At 37.6% G+C, this 17,781-nt stretch overlaps 1 protein-coding gene across 1 annotated transcript; it reads left to right on the top strand.

The window, feature by feature from the left end:
* Nucleotides 1-6,693: 6,693 nt before the first annotated feature.
* On the top strand, nucleotides 6,694-15,994 carry LOC116258157 (uncharacterized). The gene is made up of 8 exons (XM_031635306.2): nucleotides 6,694-7,137; nucleotides 12,637-12,784; nucleotides 12,874-13,024; nucleotides 13,433-13,558; nucleotides 13,757-13,837; nucleotides 13,952-14,144; nucleotides 14,231-14,495; nucleotides 15,553-15,994. The coding sequence occupies exons 1-8, from the start codon at nucleotides 6,964-6,966 to the stop codon at nucleotides 15,786-15,788; spliced, it is 1,374 nt and encodes a 457-aa protein (XP_031491166.1). The 5' UTR covers nucleotides 6,694-6,963; the 3' UTR covers nucleotides 15,789-15,994.
* The last annotated feature ends 1,787 nt before the right edge of the window (nucleotides 15,995-17,781 follow it).

The following is a 17,781-nucleotide window of genomic DNA, read 5'->3' on the forward strand; positions in this document are numbered from 1 at the left end:
TCAACCATAAAGAGTTTGCAGTCTTCTTTGCCGACACCAGTGAAAAATGCTATCATCTAACTACTATAGAATTGTACCCACTACTTTCTAATCCAATAACTCTAGTTTTCCATTTGTCATGCCCTTTTGCCTACTCCTATTGCCCTCAATAGTTACACAAAAATCTTTACAGTAAAGAAAATATTCCATTTTTTCTTTTCAAATTATCCAATTGTTCCCATTCAAAGAAATCATCTTACTAGTAGTCGACTCCATCTCTAACAAACAAGCACTACAACCAAGGGTCTGATACCACTTGTTGTTGATGCAATCACTCTGATACCACTTGTTGTCGATGCAATCACTCCGATACCACTTTTTGATATGCGTCGCTCTGATACCATTGTTTTGTTGATGGAGCCTTCCATTTCTTGTACAGTAAACACCACATGTTGTGCAAGAAACCAAATGCACAATACATACCTTAAGCTGAAATATGTGTAAAATTGCACATGCACCTTACAATGCAAAGTTGGTGTGAACCATGCAAATATGTTGTTCGATGCATACAACCTATCTGATGTGTGTAATAATTTATATGATGCATGAAACTAATGTTGTACGATGTATGCAGACCTTATCCACTGCATATAGATCATTACTTTTACATTCAAATCTATTTCAACAAATGATATAAAAGCCAAAATCATACATAAAGTAAAATATACTAAATGAACATGCAATTTAACATGGAAAAGTCTCCTTTTGGAAAAAAAATCAGAGCAACAAGGGTTTCACTATGAAAAGGTGAAACTAATACGCAAGAGAGGGTTCCTCTCTCTCTCAAGCCGAAATCAGCATGTTTAACATTGTTTTAATGGACAAAGGTACAACTCAATAACAACAAGAAGCAAATGGAGCAAGTGCACCTGAGTAAAAGACTCCAAGAGACTGTCCCTCTTCTTCTCTTCTCTTTTTCTTCCACTCTCCTCTTCTTCCTCTTGATGCACCCACTTGCATGCACAATCCCTTCTCTTCACCTTCACTATGACCTTTTTACCACTACATGGGTTGTTGCCCTCTTCTATTTCTTCTCTATCTCCCCCTCTCTCCCTATTTTCTTTCTATACATTCTCCAAGAAAGTCTCCACTATTTCTTCTAAGATAAGTCTCCACAAAAGGGTGGGTTCGGGTCCTCTTTTGAGGCTGGACCCAACCCAACAAATGTTGTTAATGGGATTGCTATAATAACAAGTGGTATCAGTGCAATTGCATCAACAACACCCAAAATACTAGGGTGTCGCTTGGGTCATGGGTTTATGCACAAGTGAGGGCTAGGAAGAGGTTGGTCCATTTCTAGGTGGAGAGTGGTATGTGTTGGCCATGGCTAAGGGATTCAAGGGCTTGGGGAGGGTAAAATGAAGGGGTCAATAGGGATCTTTTAAGCGAGAACTTGATGTTAGGTAGTGGGGTAAACTATAAGGAAAGTTAGGCATGATCTAGGGGATGGTGCCTAAAGTTTATAGTGGGAAGGCTGTAGTTAAGACTTGGCTTAGTTGATGCTGGCCAAGTGGCCGGGGATTAGGCTTGGTCTTAGACAGCCATACCTAGTGCTGGCCAAGCTTAGGAGAAGGGAAAAATAGATAACACAAAACAATAGATGATGATAAAAAAAGAAGGAATAGAAGGGAAATAGTAAATGGTGGCTAGGGTTGATAGAGGCCTTCGCTCGATTACTAGAAACATGCTAACATATGGGAGAAATTGCATGAATTGGTCATGGGAGTCTACAACTTCTTACTAGTTAAATGACTTCAAAATCATACTAATTCCCAAAGAGATCCTACATCATAATTATTTCACTAAATTAATATAATTCATATTCTAATTTTAGTTCCAAAAATAATGTGGCATGAATTAAAAGAGGATCTTTATTGGAATCATCGACACTAGGTTCAACTTTATTTTGCCCTAAGTTGGCTGTTTTGGATGATTTTTCCATTAACCTGTTAAAATCTGCTGCACTGCATTTCATGATTATCACCAGCATATTGACAAATACTTTGTCAGCATATTGAACCATCACAAAACTTCACTTGTCATGTCACCCTATTGTTTAACTTTTGGAAATCCATGCCATATACTTGAGTTGAAGAAATACGATTATTGGACAATTTGAATGTTCTATTTTGATTTTAGCTGAGGTTAGCAAGGAATGTAGACTTCAGTTAAATGAGTTCAAGGACTCGGTTAATAATGCATGTGATTATTTCATGATCTGCAACATGCAAACAAATGCCTTTTACAACAAGCTCATCCTAAGAAAGGAGATTATGTGCCAGCAGAAGGTCCAGATATTTAACTCACAAGTTAACCTCTTTTTAGGGATAATGGAGTCAAGATGAGAAACCCAATTTGTGGTTCACGAGTTTTTTTCAACGTGAAGCTATAACAATGTCAGACACCAAAAAGAGAGGCATTTTAAAGATGAATGGGCAGAGATTGAAACCTTATATTATAGATCTATTAGTGAATAGGACATCAAACCAACTGATTTCATGGATATAACATACTGGCATTGATACCTTTCAATACATAAATCATTGCCATCATCGAAATACAAAGGTTAAATGAGTTCTTAAACTTGAGGTTATCCATAACTTTGCTTGATTACTTCTGGCTGAGTTGAAGTTGCTTATGCAAAGAAAGGGATTCCCTTTGTTTTTGAGGATATTACTTAGTTCTAGGAGCAATTGTTATATGATTGTAAGACTAGAGACCCTATAGTTTACATCAACACTTAAAATGACTCTTAAACCAAACTCCTTGAATTCAAAATCCAATAACAATATCTGTTCAAACAACCTAGATTTATGAGGTCAAGATGCAAATTGATAACCAAGAGATTTAGAGCTTTTGCAAAGCCTTCAAAAAAAAAAAAAAAAAAACGTAGTGTCAACAATGATTGAAACATCTAGCCTAGTCTGGGTGACCATTGTTTGCTGGTCCCTTTGGGCTGATTTTCTTGCCGCCCCTTAGGTATTCTAAGATAGAATTTCTGTCTTGAAAGGTCAGATGGCTTGTACTTGAAGAGAGGCCCAGAAGTCCTTGTTGTGTGTCTTCTCTATTCATTTAACCTTAGCCCATATAAGACTTACAGCTTTTTTTGGAGCCTCATACCAATTTCGAGGATCCCATGCCAAGGTCATTTCTAGGGGCTTGAGCATCTCATCAGCAACAATGGTCTTGTTCTCAATCACCTAGTCTCCACTGTTTTAAAAATTTACTTCCAAATCCACTATGGTTTTGTTGATTCTGTACATAGACACTAGCCTTTCTTGAATAGGCTAACTTTCACACACTTTTTAAGACTTTTCTTTTCATTTGGAGTTTTTCATTGCTATGAGTACCTAGACCTTTGTTGTTGTCGGTTTAGCTATAGACCGAGAGCAAGAGAAGACATCTATCATCATTGGGAAGACGTACCCTTTGCAAAATTTAGGATGCTTCATATGCTCACCAAATCGTCTCTATTCCATTGACCAACAATAACTTTGACCACGTTGTGAGGTTCACAGTAGGAGTGACTAAATGAGGTGTTGGATAGAAAGTCGTGCTCTTTCTCCAAGTGTAGAATCCATTGTTTTTATTCATGTCTTCCCTAGGGGAATTTGACAGTATACACCCTCCCCTTTACCATTTTAACTTGCATCTAGTTATCTTTTTCGGTCTTATCATCTAACTCTTTTCTCTTTGAGGCTTCATAGTTGGCCATAAGGTGACTAGTGGACTTGTATTAATGGTTGAATTTTACTTTTAAGTTGTACTTTACCGAGTGATCATTTGACTATCTTCGATCTCTACTTCAACCTCAATGATCGGGTTTAAGCCTAGGAAATCTCTATGAGAATTCGTGCAAATCCAAGTCTGTCAAGCATCTTGGTGAAGTTTGCATTCATGAATGCTATCCCAATTATCAAACAAAGAGTCTCTCAATTCACAATTCCAATAGGAGGTCAGAAGACTTAACCAAATTCATATTGCTTTGGATGCTTCCACTTTTAGTGGTTTTCACGGCTACCACCTATTACAAACAAAGAGTTTGTCTCCTACTTTCTTTCATGGCTGAGAAAGTCCTTAATCACATTCTTAGATGATACTCATATTAGAAAATTTTTCTTGTCATTACCGTGATCCTCATTAATTGCATGTTTACCAATCGTTTTCCGAGAGAGATTATGTAGTAGCGAAACCTACCTCACTTGATTCCTCTTGCAGACACAAAAATGACTAAGAAATTGAAAGGCTTCTTTGGCCGTCAATATGCATGCCAGATTCTTTTGGGATGAACACCTCCTCCTGTTGTAAACTTCTGCGGCTTGACGCTCTTGTACGAGCCTTTTATGAAGACTCCCCTCCTTTGATGAAAGCTACACCGAGCCAATCTTGCACTAAGCCTTCGGAAGATGGCAGCACATACACTAGAGCAGCCTCCTATGAACCTCATGAGCATACAACCATATTAGGGTTTTGTCTATTGAGGTTCCTTTGCCAACATTGGCATGAAACTCCCCTCCCCCTCCAACTATATAATTGGTGGATTTTGTGCCAATGCCATGGGTATTCTCCCCAAGGGCACATTTGCTCGCCTGGGATTTCACTTGGAACCGGTGTCTAAATTCAAATATTTGAATTTGGTTCCGGTTCTGCCAAACTAAGGACCAGACGACCGATTCTAGATTGAAGTTTCTGGAATGCCCGTCCCGCCCTAAGGGTAGAACAGGCATATTCTGGAATTGTTTTTCCGACTGTTGGCTCGCCTCTCTGTTCTCTGCTTCTTCTCTCAAGACTCTGCCTCTTATCTTGTTGCCACCACTTCTACTGACTGTCCATGTTTCGACGTGTAGAGCATCAAGATCATGCATCCACAACTTGCACTTCACGATCACAAAAAGCTGATGGATTAGAAAAGGACAAGAATGAGAAAAGAAAACCCATGTTTTCGGATGTTAAAAAAAAAAAAAAAACTTACTGGTGATGCTTGAAATCAACAAAAAGGTCGAGGGTTTCTGTCACAGAAAACCGTCGATTTGTGTAGTGATTTCTAGTGACCGAAACCCTCGATGCCAACCTTCTTCATCAAGGGTTTCCAGCATGCATCCAGGGTTTCAGGTGATCAAAACCCAGTTTTTGACAACTGACAATTGCTGGTTATTGGTAGTTATTTTGCAGTGTTAAAAAAGAAACAAAAACAAAACGAAAGAAGAGAAACCTATCTCCAGCACTGGGTTTTCTCCTTCGAGTTTTTGGAGACACTTCTGAATGATCATTATCAATCTTCGATGCATTACCAGTCACCAAAAGGAGTGTTTCAATGAAGAAAGACAGAGAGAAGCGTGCAGGAAGAGAGAGAAAAAAAGATAACTTACGAAAATTTCATTCTACTCCCATTCCTTTACGGAAAATTTTGAAACAATGGTGCATGATTTTAAAACATTCTATTGGCCCCCCACAGCTTTTTTTTTAAATTCCATAAAAGGATTCACATTCCAACTGACCAAAAATGTTTCCATGCAGGCCCATCAAACACTGGATCCTCATTCTAGGTGTTTGATCCACCCAAAACAAGCATGATGCCATTTTGTTAAATGGCAATGTGTTTCCAGTTCCAGCAAATCTAGAATTAACATTCTGGAATTGTCATCCCAGAATATTGATTATAGGCAAGCAAACATCGTCTAAGGGAAAATCACCTAAACTTGCTCCAAACTCTTATTTTTCTCAAGTCAGTTTCTCCCTCTACAATTGGGTGCGCGACTCCACTCCATTAATATAGAATAGAAGCTTCTGTAGAACTCTCCATCATGATTGTCTCATAACTTTCAAGTTGACAACACCATTGCAAAATAATTGCATGGACTTGGCTCTCCATTAGCTCCGCTCTCCATGATCTCTCAAACACCTCAATTCATTGTTCTCCACTGCAACCTCCTTAAGACAGTTTTTCTTAAGTTAGTCTATTTCTTTTAGGCTGCGTGAGGTCCACGATAGGGGTGAATATTGAAACCCACAATTTAATAAAATTGTGGGTTTATCGATTTCGTTTATGCTGCGTTTGATTACTGTAGATCTGAGATCCATGGCTTTGAAGTCCTATCCCCTTCGCCCCCACCAACAATTGGATATCAAATCCTCGATTTTTTTACACTACATCATGGATTTGAGATCCACGTTAGGGGTGAATATTCCTTTGGATCTGAGATCCATGGGTAATCATCATCACTTGCAATTAGAAGCATTCTTTTGTGAAGTAGCTCATTAATTTAACTGGTCAAATGAAAAATGTTGAAACATATTCATGCTTTTCCTGTCATAATTGAGCTTGTTTTTGTAATTTTTTTCATTAAACTATCTGAAAATGGATATAAGAAGCTTACAGATGCAATCGAAAAATTTGTGAATCCTAGAATAAGGTTTTAGCATTTTTGAATTTCCTCAAGCATTTCTCCCTAGTTTTGGAGTTATGCCTAGGACATGTTTCTTTTAGTTTTTTATTTTTAAATTCAAAAGCGGCTAGAAATACACAGGCTTTGGGTTTTGAATTAGCACTAGGCATCGTCACGTGCAAGATTGCCCATTGAAACACAAACAAGTGAACAACCAGTTGAGTATCGTCATGTAAATAAGTGATAAGTACATTGTCTTACTGACATTTGCTTTCTGCCCCTCTTAACGCGCCAGTTTTCCCCCCTTTCCTGTTCCTGCGTCGGAGGAGGAGTTCTGCGGATGGTGATCGGTGTCGTCTCGGCTGGAGAAAACACCGTCTCGTCGGAGACATTGGAGCGCCGGCAACTGTGAGGTTATCTCTTTCAGACAACAGTTGCGTTCTTTAGGTGAAATCTGTCGACGTCCTCTTCTCCTTCTTCCTCTTTTTGCTCATCGTCCTCGGAGGCCGTCCCGTTTGTCTCCTCGAGTGGGGCGGTGATGAAGAACACTCCGGCGAGGGCGCGACTGAGGGTGACGGCGGCAAAGCGGAAGCCACCGAGTGTCTTCGAGAACTCTGTAAAGAAACTCCAGCACAGAGAGATCGGTTGCTTCAGAAGCATCGGCAGCAGCCTCTCAAACGCCCAGGAGAAGTTTCGGAACTTCCAGCTCCAGGTCGAGAATTTCATTCTTCGCTTGCTTCTCTCCTACATGTGTTTCTTGTTGGGGTCTTCTCCGAACGATTTTTCACTTACGATGTGTTCTAATGCAAGCAGTGAAAAACCTGGAATTAGGGTTTTGTTAGTCTCTTAGCATAGATGGTTTTTTTAGGTTGCCGATGCAAACCAAGGGATTTACCTTTGTATGAGAATTCTTACATACAGTTTACAAGAGTACATATCCTTCTTCTTGTAGATTTATCAGGAACATGAGAGGAAAATACTCTCGATGAAAGAGCTTTAGGGTTTTGGTGGAAGGAAATTGGAAAACAAATTGAGGGCCTATTCTATTTTCAGCCTGGTAAAAAATGTGATCTATCTTTCGTTTAGGCGGCAGTTCTTTAAATTCCTCGGTAAAGATAGAGGGTGTGCACTAGTTACCTTCATTCGTAGGTTGGTGAACCCATTGGTCCAGGATTTGGTGCTTTACTCGATTTTTCGGCAAATCGATTTTCTTCTGGTAAATTTCCATTCTTAGATGTCCATACATCTCCTCAAGTGGTCGCTTTTATATTTTTCTTCCTACTATGGTTAGGTGAATTAGTTTAAATTCGTGTTTTTAAGTCTGGTATTATTAAATCTGTTATATAAGAGTTCGGTAACTTGCTAATGCATGAGTTGCTAGGTTCCAATTAAGTCATTCTCTTCAAAATTACTCATGTAATTACGTTGCATGAGAGTGACATCCTAAATGCTGAGTATTAGCTTTGGACTTTATAGTGTTGTAGAAAGTGATGACTTTTTCTTCCTTTTAGTCGTGGATATATGAGGTGCATCGACATCCTTGTAAGATCTTCAAACCGATGGAGAGTCTGGATCAGTCAACTGGTTTTACCAGAAAGTTACATAGTTTTTGGGTATTTATCAGCAAGTTTTTTCTTGGGTATTGTTTGACAAGGTTGCTTTTCTTGAGAAAACTTTGGAATTTCCAAAGTTGAACAAATTCTAAAAACTAGATAAAAATAAAATAAATGAAGACTAAAAAAAGACATAAAAATATAAAAATAAATGACTAAATGAGTAAGAATTTTATTAGTTAAACAAGTAAGATGCAAGTTGTGTAACAATTAACAAACAAGTGAATACATTACAAGTAACATGGAATGAATAACAACCAACAACTAGATAACCTTTAGCACGTGAACCATACAACTCATAAGCCATAATGTCATACTAGTTATCAAGAAAACATAAAAATTAAGCATTAACAATCCTAAACAAATTCTAAATTTCAAAGTTCAAACTACAAAATTTCAAGCTTCCAAGGTTTCAATAGCATATATTCAGAAATTCATCACTTCTGCCCCTCAAGGAAAATAGACCAATCTCACCCCACAAAGTGGAAGTGGTCCCTTCATTTTCATGCCCACGTCTTCCCTTCATTAGTTTAGATTTTCATCATTGGCTTCTTTTCCATCTATGTAACATAGTATCAAAACTTTCTTCAGGGTAAAATGCACATGGTCTATGTATATGGGTTTGCATTATCATCTTTATTTTCAAGCTTTTTTATATATGTATATTTATCTAAACAAGCACCAAATAAGTTAATGTTGTTGGTTTAAGATTGTTCCTCTTTCATGTTAGTGGCATCAAATCCACTTCAATTCCTTTTGCAAGCTGATGCACCATATGGTTTGGATTACGATCTTGATTGCCATCTTGTTAGATGTAGGAAGAGAATTTGCAAATGTCTCCAAACACAAAGCAAAACAATATACCTAAGTGGATGTATAGTATGAACAAGATCCATGATAAAATAATGATCTCTAGCATGATATTTGAGAAGTTCTTTGGCTGTTTGTCTTTTTGTCCTCATAATTAAGAAGCTCTGTTCCACCATGTCTACAAATTTCTTCATCCTTCTTATCTTTTTAATTCTTATCCCAGAATAGGTAAGGATTTAGGCAAGCAGCCACAACATATAGTAGATTGTACAAATTAAGATTCTATCTTCTGTCGATTGTATTCCAACATGGTATGAATTTTTCTTTTTCATATTTGTTGGCAGGCCATAATTAACTTCTTTGGCTCCTTCAAGTGCCTCATACAAATAGCCCATAGTAGCTTTGTTCTCCATATACTGTTTTTTAATTGGCTCACTAGTTGTTTAAGGAACTTGACAATCTCTCTTCCTGTTTCCCAAGAACTATCATTTGAATGACTTGTCATTTCCTTATCGACACTTTCTCCAAGTTATGATTCATTTGAAGCAACCATTAAGGCATAACCTAAGACTTTTTAAATGGAATCCAAGCAAATGAAAAAGAAACAAATCTTGTCATGCCTAGTCCTGTCAATACTTTCCCTCAGTGCAAGTCCTCATGATATCCAAAGCTTGTTGCTTATTTGGATGATTTTTTCACTGCACCTTGCTTTGTTGATTACATACGACACTTCTTCTAGTTTATCAATGGCTTCAATTATAAAATCAATAAAATGAGCTTCATATGATGTAGTAATATATATATATATATATATATATATATATATATATATATATATATATATATATATATATATATATGCTTATTTGTTGTATGTTTCCAAATGTTGGACGTGATTATGCATTCAGGTTGGGACAATGCAGCCTTCATTTAATCATCATAGAATTGAATGTTTTTCTTTTGTGTCATCTAATGATTTTGTCTTTGCTGTTTGACTACTTGGAGAAACAAAATCGTGGCCCATGGTTTGAACCAACAATGAGAAATTTTTTAAAATTAAGGAGTGAACCATATCAAACAGCAAACATTGTTAAAGTATGAAAAGGAGACCATTTGTGTAATACTTTTGGTATCATCATAGAATTCAATGTTTTTCTTTGTATCATCTAATGATTTTTTTTTTGGCTGTTTCACTACTTGGAAGAAAAAATCATGGCCCATGGTTTGAATCAACAATGACTAAATTTTTAAAATTTAGGATTGAACCATATTAAACAGCAAACATTGTTAAAGTACGAAAAAGAAGACCATCTATCTAATACTTTTCTTGCTTCCTAAATATGCTTGATACTGTTTGTTGGCGTCCTTTAATGGATTGAACTGAACCAGTAAAATGAAGTGGACTGTTGATTAATCAAGAGCAGATACTTATTTGGGATTGGCTTGAAGAGTTGAGGAACTTGCGTTTTGCCTTTTTTTGAAGTTTGTTATTTAAGTTCTTTATATGCTTTAACTGCTATCTTATGGACATGTTTGGATGCTTTTTCACAAGAGACAACATGATGGCAAGTAAGACCGACTAAATGGTATTTGACGCGAGTAGTGCCTCCAGAATATGGTACACTCCAAGAATTATAGACCAACTTTCCTTCACTTTCCGCTGCATAACTCCAAAATATTTCTTTGCTTCGTGGCATTCCTTTCTTTCTTTTTTCTTCAGTTCTTCCTTTCCTTTTTTCCTTCTTCCTTCCTTCTCCAGCTGCACATTGCGTAACAGAAATTGCATAAGTAAATGACTACTGCAATTCCTGTTCAAGCCGCTATGAAAGACTACATAACAGAAAACCCTGTTTCAGACCTAAAGAAACTGGATTCCTACATAGAGGAGAATTAATAGCAATTTTTTGACTTGAACATAAAAAATTGCAATTCTTAACACTTCGCAGATTCTTCATGATGGAAAAGCAATGTCACAGTGGTACGTGGGAAGGGCCCACGTACCACCCGTACCAGTACGGTGGTACGGCGCTTCCTCCTTCTTTCTCATACATAATACCTATGTCACTTTAAATGATGTAATGAACCTATTTTCGCCTGACGCCTCTTCCTACTTCTTCCTTACCTTCATATAACATATCTACGGCAAAAATGGCATCAGTTTCTTATATTTGTATTACTTTTTTTTTGCTGATTTCTTGTATATAAATAATTAAAAATATATAACTATCGCCGTACCGCCGTACCAAGATTGGCGAAAATGGCGTACCTATACCAGTACCTGTACTAGCACCTGTACCCGTACCTATGTGACATAGTGGAAAAGTGAACATTTGATAGCAGCTTGCCTATTGGTCATTGAAGCCAGTTTTCTATTTCTCACATTAAATTACACAAATATATATATATATATATATATATATATATATATATAGAGAGAGAGAGAGAGAGAGAGAGAGAGAGAGAGAGAGAGAGAGAGAGAGAGAGAGAGATCTGAATGGAGCTGAAAACAAATAGATTAAAGAGGAGAAATGTAAAAGCACAGCAGCAAGAGGAAGCAGAGGGTTAAAGTATAGAAGATGTTGGGAAAACAGGCCAAAAGCCAGCATCTATGCTATGTCACACGGGTACTCCTCTTAAGGAGGAGTACCCATATGGTACGGTACGGGTATGGGTACGGCCCTGGTGCGGTCAACGCAGTACCGGGTACGGTCAACGTACCCGGGATCATTTTTGTCCATTTTCGGACTCGGTCAACTTTGACCAAGTCCAAAGTTGTCCAGTTTTTTAGTTGAAAATTAAAAATCCCCGTCTCTTTTCTTGTTTCCTTTTTCACTCTAAACCTTTGTTGTACATAGTTCCTCACAACTTTTCATTTAAAATCTTCCATACAATGTTTCGAAAATCCATTCCTTCTCTATAACTTGACTCTTCGATAATAGTGTGAGCCATAACCACAACGATGTCAATATATCTTAAAAGCGTGACCTATTGCTCCTTCTAATCTTGATGATGCGACAGAGAATCAAGAAAGTTGATATATTTGTATGTTAATTACTTCCATACTGTGTTTTGTGAATATGTTATTCATTTTGAAATTTTTTGACACACACACACACACACACACACACACACACACACATATATATATATATATATATATATACACGTCCGCATGTGTGTACGGCTGTACCCCCGCACCCAAATTTTTTGAAAATGGTCCGTACCCGTACCTATGTGACATAGGTATAGTCATATATTGACAAAGTTATTAAACTGAAAACATAGGTGCAGTAACAAACCTGTGCAGGCTGAGCTGGACATTGATTTTTAGTTTTCCACTATGTTCACTCTGTGACTTTTTACTTTAGTCAGCTATTTCTAAGTTCTTTTTATTATGTTCATGGTGGCAACCATTTCTGTTTCTTACCATTTTCCTTTCTTCCTTTCTTGCTGCCTCTTCCTTTGCTTCTTTCTCCTTCTTTCTTTCCAAGCTGTTGTCTCTTCATGTAGAGAATCCACATCTTCTTCTTCTTGTTCTTTCGAGTTATTCTTCTTCTCATGACTCATCTTGGAAACAAAAAGGGTTTGTGATGGCTTCTGTAGGTTTTGTTTTGTTTTGTTTTTTCATTTATTTGTGGTTGTGATGGTTTTGTTTATTATATTTATTCTGTTTTCCCGTAAAGCATCATTATTTTCTTACATGGATTTGTGGCTATGATGGTTGATTTACAGAATATGTTTAAGCATTTGAATTGACACTGAATTTCCCATTGCATTGACATGTGCAGGAAGAATTTGATACTTTTGATCCAAAAGCTCATTATTTCCTGAAGTTACAGTTCCTTAAGAAGCGTTCAAAAATCATTGAGATTATTGCTGCAAGGGATGTCATATTCGCTCTTGCTCAGTCTGGACTTTGTGCTGCATTCAGTCGGAGTATGACTTTATACATAGTCATCATCATTCAATTTCAGTAACTATTGTTAGGACAGCTAGTAATTTCTTTCTTGTCATGTTTGTAACAGCTACAAATGAACGGATATGCTTCTTGAATATCAGCCCTGATGAAGTGATCCGAAGTCTCTTCTATAACAAAAATAACGACTCGATAATTACTGTATCAGTTTATGCTTCAGATTGTTTTAGTTCCTTGAAGTGCAGAACCACCCCTATAGAGTAAGAAAACTTCTAATACTTCGTTGTAACTGTGTATATGTGGGATTTAATATTCCAAGTCTATATAGTCTTGTTCTTGTAATTTGGCACTTGCTGTGACTGCTTAGTAAATTGGCGAGGCTCTTATGGGCTTGGTTTAAAAGGAAGGAGTGATTCCTGACTGAGGAAGGGAAACATGCACCTAATCTGCATGTTGTATGTATGGTCAGTGCTTTAATAAATGGTTCTACATTGCTTATGTTACATGGCACTTGATTGTGCTTCAAAAATATGCAAATCTACAATACACTGTTTCATGTAATTCAATACCATAGGAACTTTCAACTTGTTGCAAGAATTGAGCTTTCTTTCAGTCCACAAAGCAAAACTTGACCATACTTATTGTCCTCCCTTTTGTTGTTCTTGCAGGTATATAAGAAGAAATCAGTTAGACGCTGGATATGCCCTTTTTGAATCAGAATCTCTCAAGTGGCCTGGTTTTGTGGAGTTTGATGATGTGAATGGAAAAGTTCTGACTTATTCAGCCCAGGATGGGTAAGTCTCTGGTATCTTCTGAAATATTTCAGTTCTTAGGTGCTAAACTGCCTGATCTAAGTTTTCTCAGGCTTGGGTAATTCATGATTGAATCTCTTTCTAATTGTTCAGGCTTATAGGATCCTGTTTGATTGGTTTCAAGGTTGTACCTTTTCTTATAAATTTTAGGAATACATTTTTGGTGGCTTTCTGTGGCAGGATATACAAAGTATTTGATTTGAAGAACTATTCATTTCTCTACTCAATACCTGACAAAGATATTCAGGAAATCAAAATCAGGTTCTTTCTTTCCCTTGTTTTTCTGGTTTAATAGTGTCCATTGAAGTGATATTGTGTTGCTATTAGGAAATTGAACATTAGTCTGAATCTTTCTAATTGTTTGATTGATTACAGTCCAGGTATCATGCTTCTCATATTCAACAGAGCCCCTGGTCACGTTCCTCTTAAGATACTCTCTATTGAAGATGGAACAGTGTTAAAATCTTTCAATCATTTGTTACACCGAAACAAGAAGATAGATTTCATTGAGCAGTTTAATGAGAAGCTCCTAGTCAAGCAAGAAAATGAGAACTTGCAGATTCTTGATGTAGGGTACCTGTCATCTTTCCTCATTGTTTGGCAATTTGCACTTTCCGATTATATGTGTATGACAGTCTTTCAACTGTTGGACAGGTAAGAGATTCAAAGATAATAGAAGTTAGCCGGACAGAGTTTATGATCCCTTCAGCATTTATTTTCCTCTATGAGAATCACCTTTTCTTAACATTCCGGAACCAAACAGTTGCTGTGTGGAACTTCAGAGGAGAGCTTGTCACTTCTTTTGAGGACCACCTGTTGTGGCACCCAGATTGCAATACAAATAACATCTATATCACAATTGATCAGGAACTAATAATTTCCTACTGTAAATCAGAGGAAACTCAAGAGGATGGACAAGGTACTGCTTTAAATGCTACTTGATGTGTATCTATTGCTTTATGGCATAGGCATGCAAGAATACATGTATCTGTAGCTATGTCATGTGGGGATGCCAAGAGAGGCCCATGCTGGTATGAACATGCTCACGTGGATAGCAACGTGAATGGAGCACCCTGCCCAGCTTAGTCATGGTCAATACTCTGTTGGTTGCACTCCGTGCATTTCCATTCAAATTGCCAAAGCTGGACTAGCTCAAAGATGGCCAAATCCAGTTGCATTTGAGTTCTTTCCTTTTCTATGTTTTTTACTTATTTGGTTGTCATTATTTGCAAGTTTGCTTAGCATGCTCATGAATCTTGATAGATTCTATTGTATTCATTGTTTGTTTTGATTTGTTTATTGTTAGTTTACTAAGTACATGTTGATGATACTTATTTTGTCTTCATCTGTTTGTGTATGTGTGTAACCCTGTCAAAGCCATTGGTTGGAAATAGGTGAAAAGTTTGTTCTTTTGCTTTATTTTTATTGTTTCAACGTGGTGGCTGATCTTACCACCAAATGGGCTCTTGTTTGGGTTCGCCGATTGCTGGTGACTGTAACTGCTGGATGGGTGAATTTTGTTGGCATCTTCTTCTTTTCCTTTTCCTTTCCTTTTCCATGTTTTGTTACCATATGGCTATTATCCAGCTATTCACCAACATAAGTTACAGTAACTAGGCCAATAAATGGTAAGAACTTGGTGGAGTCTTCTATCTTTTCTTTTGTCCAATTAAAGTTTGGGCGTTCAACTTTGGTAGGTGATTGGGGGACGGCTCTCCTTTTCTTTTTTCCCAAGTTTCTTCAGGAAACAGCAGGTTTTCCACGTTATTGTCACTGCAAAATTTGGCTTAATCCAAGACTGTCCATGCTTTCACACTACTGGATTGGGTCGAGCCACCTGTAGCTAGTTGGTTCTGTTAGTGTTGGGTCTGGTCTGATACTGCCAGAGTGATGGCCTCGCTTAATATCTGCCTTTTTGGTTTCTTTCATCATACTGACTGGTGTCCCTGAAACTATTTTTGATGAATCTTGTGCAGTGGATATAGTTGGTTCAATCAACATGAGTAACATAATGACGGGAAAGTGCATTGCAAAGATCAGTGCAGGTGATCCTGGGCTGAAGATTAGCCCTAGAGGAAAATGTGGTCGCTCCTATGTCCGCTGCACTGTCCGTGAAGCACTTGAGGATGTAACTGCACTTTTCTATGATGAAGATCGGAATGAGATATACACCGGTAACAAGCAAGGAATGATCCATGTGTGGTCCAATTAGCACTTCTGCAAGATGGATGCGTGTGGACTTCTATTTACCATCAGTGTGTAAACATGGTGCTGTGAGTACAATGAAGGAACCGCTTGCAGTGTTAACCATTATCTCCTGTAAGTCCTGTAACAGAAAAGTATTTTATGCAGGCCATGAAATCATTGACCTGCATGCAGATGCATATATCAATCTACCTTTTCCTTTTTTCTCTCTCAGTTGGGTAAATCCCAAAGGTATTCAAGGATTCATGATTGCAAGCGTGAAGTGATTGATCTCTGAACCATCCCGACGAACTGGATGTTCCATCAGAAGAAAAGCAGAAAATCCTCGACTTGTGCCAGAACGTACTGATAAAACGATCTTCAATTATTATCCAATTGCCTTACTGGTCGGCTGCACTATCTCAAAGTTGAAAATGGGCTATGAAGAGGGCTTAATTTTCCCTACTAAGCACTATTTGGAAACAAAGTGTCAATAGTCACAGTAAGTACAGGCGATACAATTTCCGGATGCCTTTCAGGGTTTGAAAGCACCAGTGTTACCAAGACTTTGCATTGCAAAAATGCAGCTGGCATCCAACTCCATCAAAACCAAGAGATACCATGTTGATATTGAAAATGCAATGTTTTGATGGTTCTCATGCGTATGTATAGCAAGCAATATCAATTCCTTGAAACACCGACAAAACATAAAGGTGCTAAAAAACAACTTTGTGGAGATTGCGAGCCCTAAATTCGAAAGCATTCTAATATAAATAATGAGTGCAAGTCTAAAGTACAGCCTTGATGGCTCTGGCATTTGTGTAATCACGTCCACGGTTAGACTGCAACCTTCTAAAGGACTGGCTTATTAATCTGCCTCAGAGGGGCCAATGCCTGCAATTGTTGCACTATCTGGCAAATGTCCATGGTAGATGTGGGCAATGTTCACGGGATCAGGCAACAGTTTGGATAATTTAGGTGACTTGGGAAGGTTTTTGATTTATAGGACAACTTTATTTACATTTTTGTGGACAAACTTGCGAGAGCACGAGTTTTTCATACTCGACTGGTGGGGAGCCCTTGCACTCATGTACAAGGGCTTTGTCTCTTAATGCTACCTAAAGATTACTTACATTCAGCAATTTCTCTATGTGGGTTTTTGATGTAATGAGCCTTGTCAATACTCTAATGGACAAGTATTTTCCTATGACTATATAAAACTTCATCAAGTGCGTAGAGGCCATTACTTTGAAAACCATCTAAGGCAAGCGTGTTGTTTCCTTCATCTGTTATAATATTCTGTCATTTCACGGTCCAATATGACATTGTGTCAAACAATAGCGGTCATTTCAAAAAATGAAAATTGAAAACTTTCCTTAACAAATTTGAAATTTATTATCACTTATCAACCCTTTACTACCCCAAAAGAAATGACTGGACAGAAGCCACTAAAAAAGCATTAATCAGAATTCTTGAAAGAACAATGAAGACAAATTCATGATGCATTATGGTTTTACCGTACCGCTATTATAACACCAACTAATGCAACGTCAGCTGAATTAGTATGTAGGAACTGATGTAATTCTTCCACTATATGTGCATAAGCCTCATTCATCGAGCCACCCATGGACCACTATTAACAACAAAAAATGCTTCAGTTAGATATGTTGGATAAGAAAAGCCTACAAACAAATAAACCTGCAGAGCCATATAGTTAGAGGATTACCGAACCGTCTGCTAAGTCCATTAATCAACGAAGCTTTCAGGTGGATGACTTAGTGTTGCAGTCTACAATTCTTTGGAAAACCACCCATGTGGAAAATGGGTTCCTGTGGGATGAGCCTTATGTAGTCAAAGAAGTTCTCCCAAAAAATTCCTGTCGTTTGATTGATGCTGATGAAGTTGAACTTCTTGATCCTATTAATGTACTTCATTTGAAAAAGTTGTATGTATATTCTTGATGTAACCATTTTGACAAATGAACAAAAAAATTCACTTTCTAACTTATGTTCCATCATTGT

The sequence above is a fragment of the Nymphaea colorata genome, chromosome 7, assembly GCF_008831285.2.
Source record: "Nymphaea colorata isolate Beijing-Zhang1983 chromosome 7, ASM883128v2, whole genome shotgun sequence".
Classification (NCBI taxonomy): domain Eukaryota; kingdom Viridiplantae; phylum Streptophyta; class Magnoliopsida; order Nymphaeales; family Nymphaeaceae; genus Nymphaea; species Nymphaea colorata.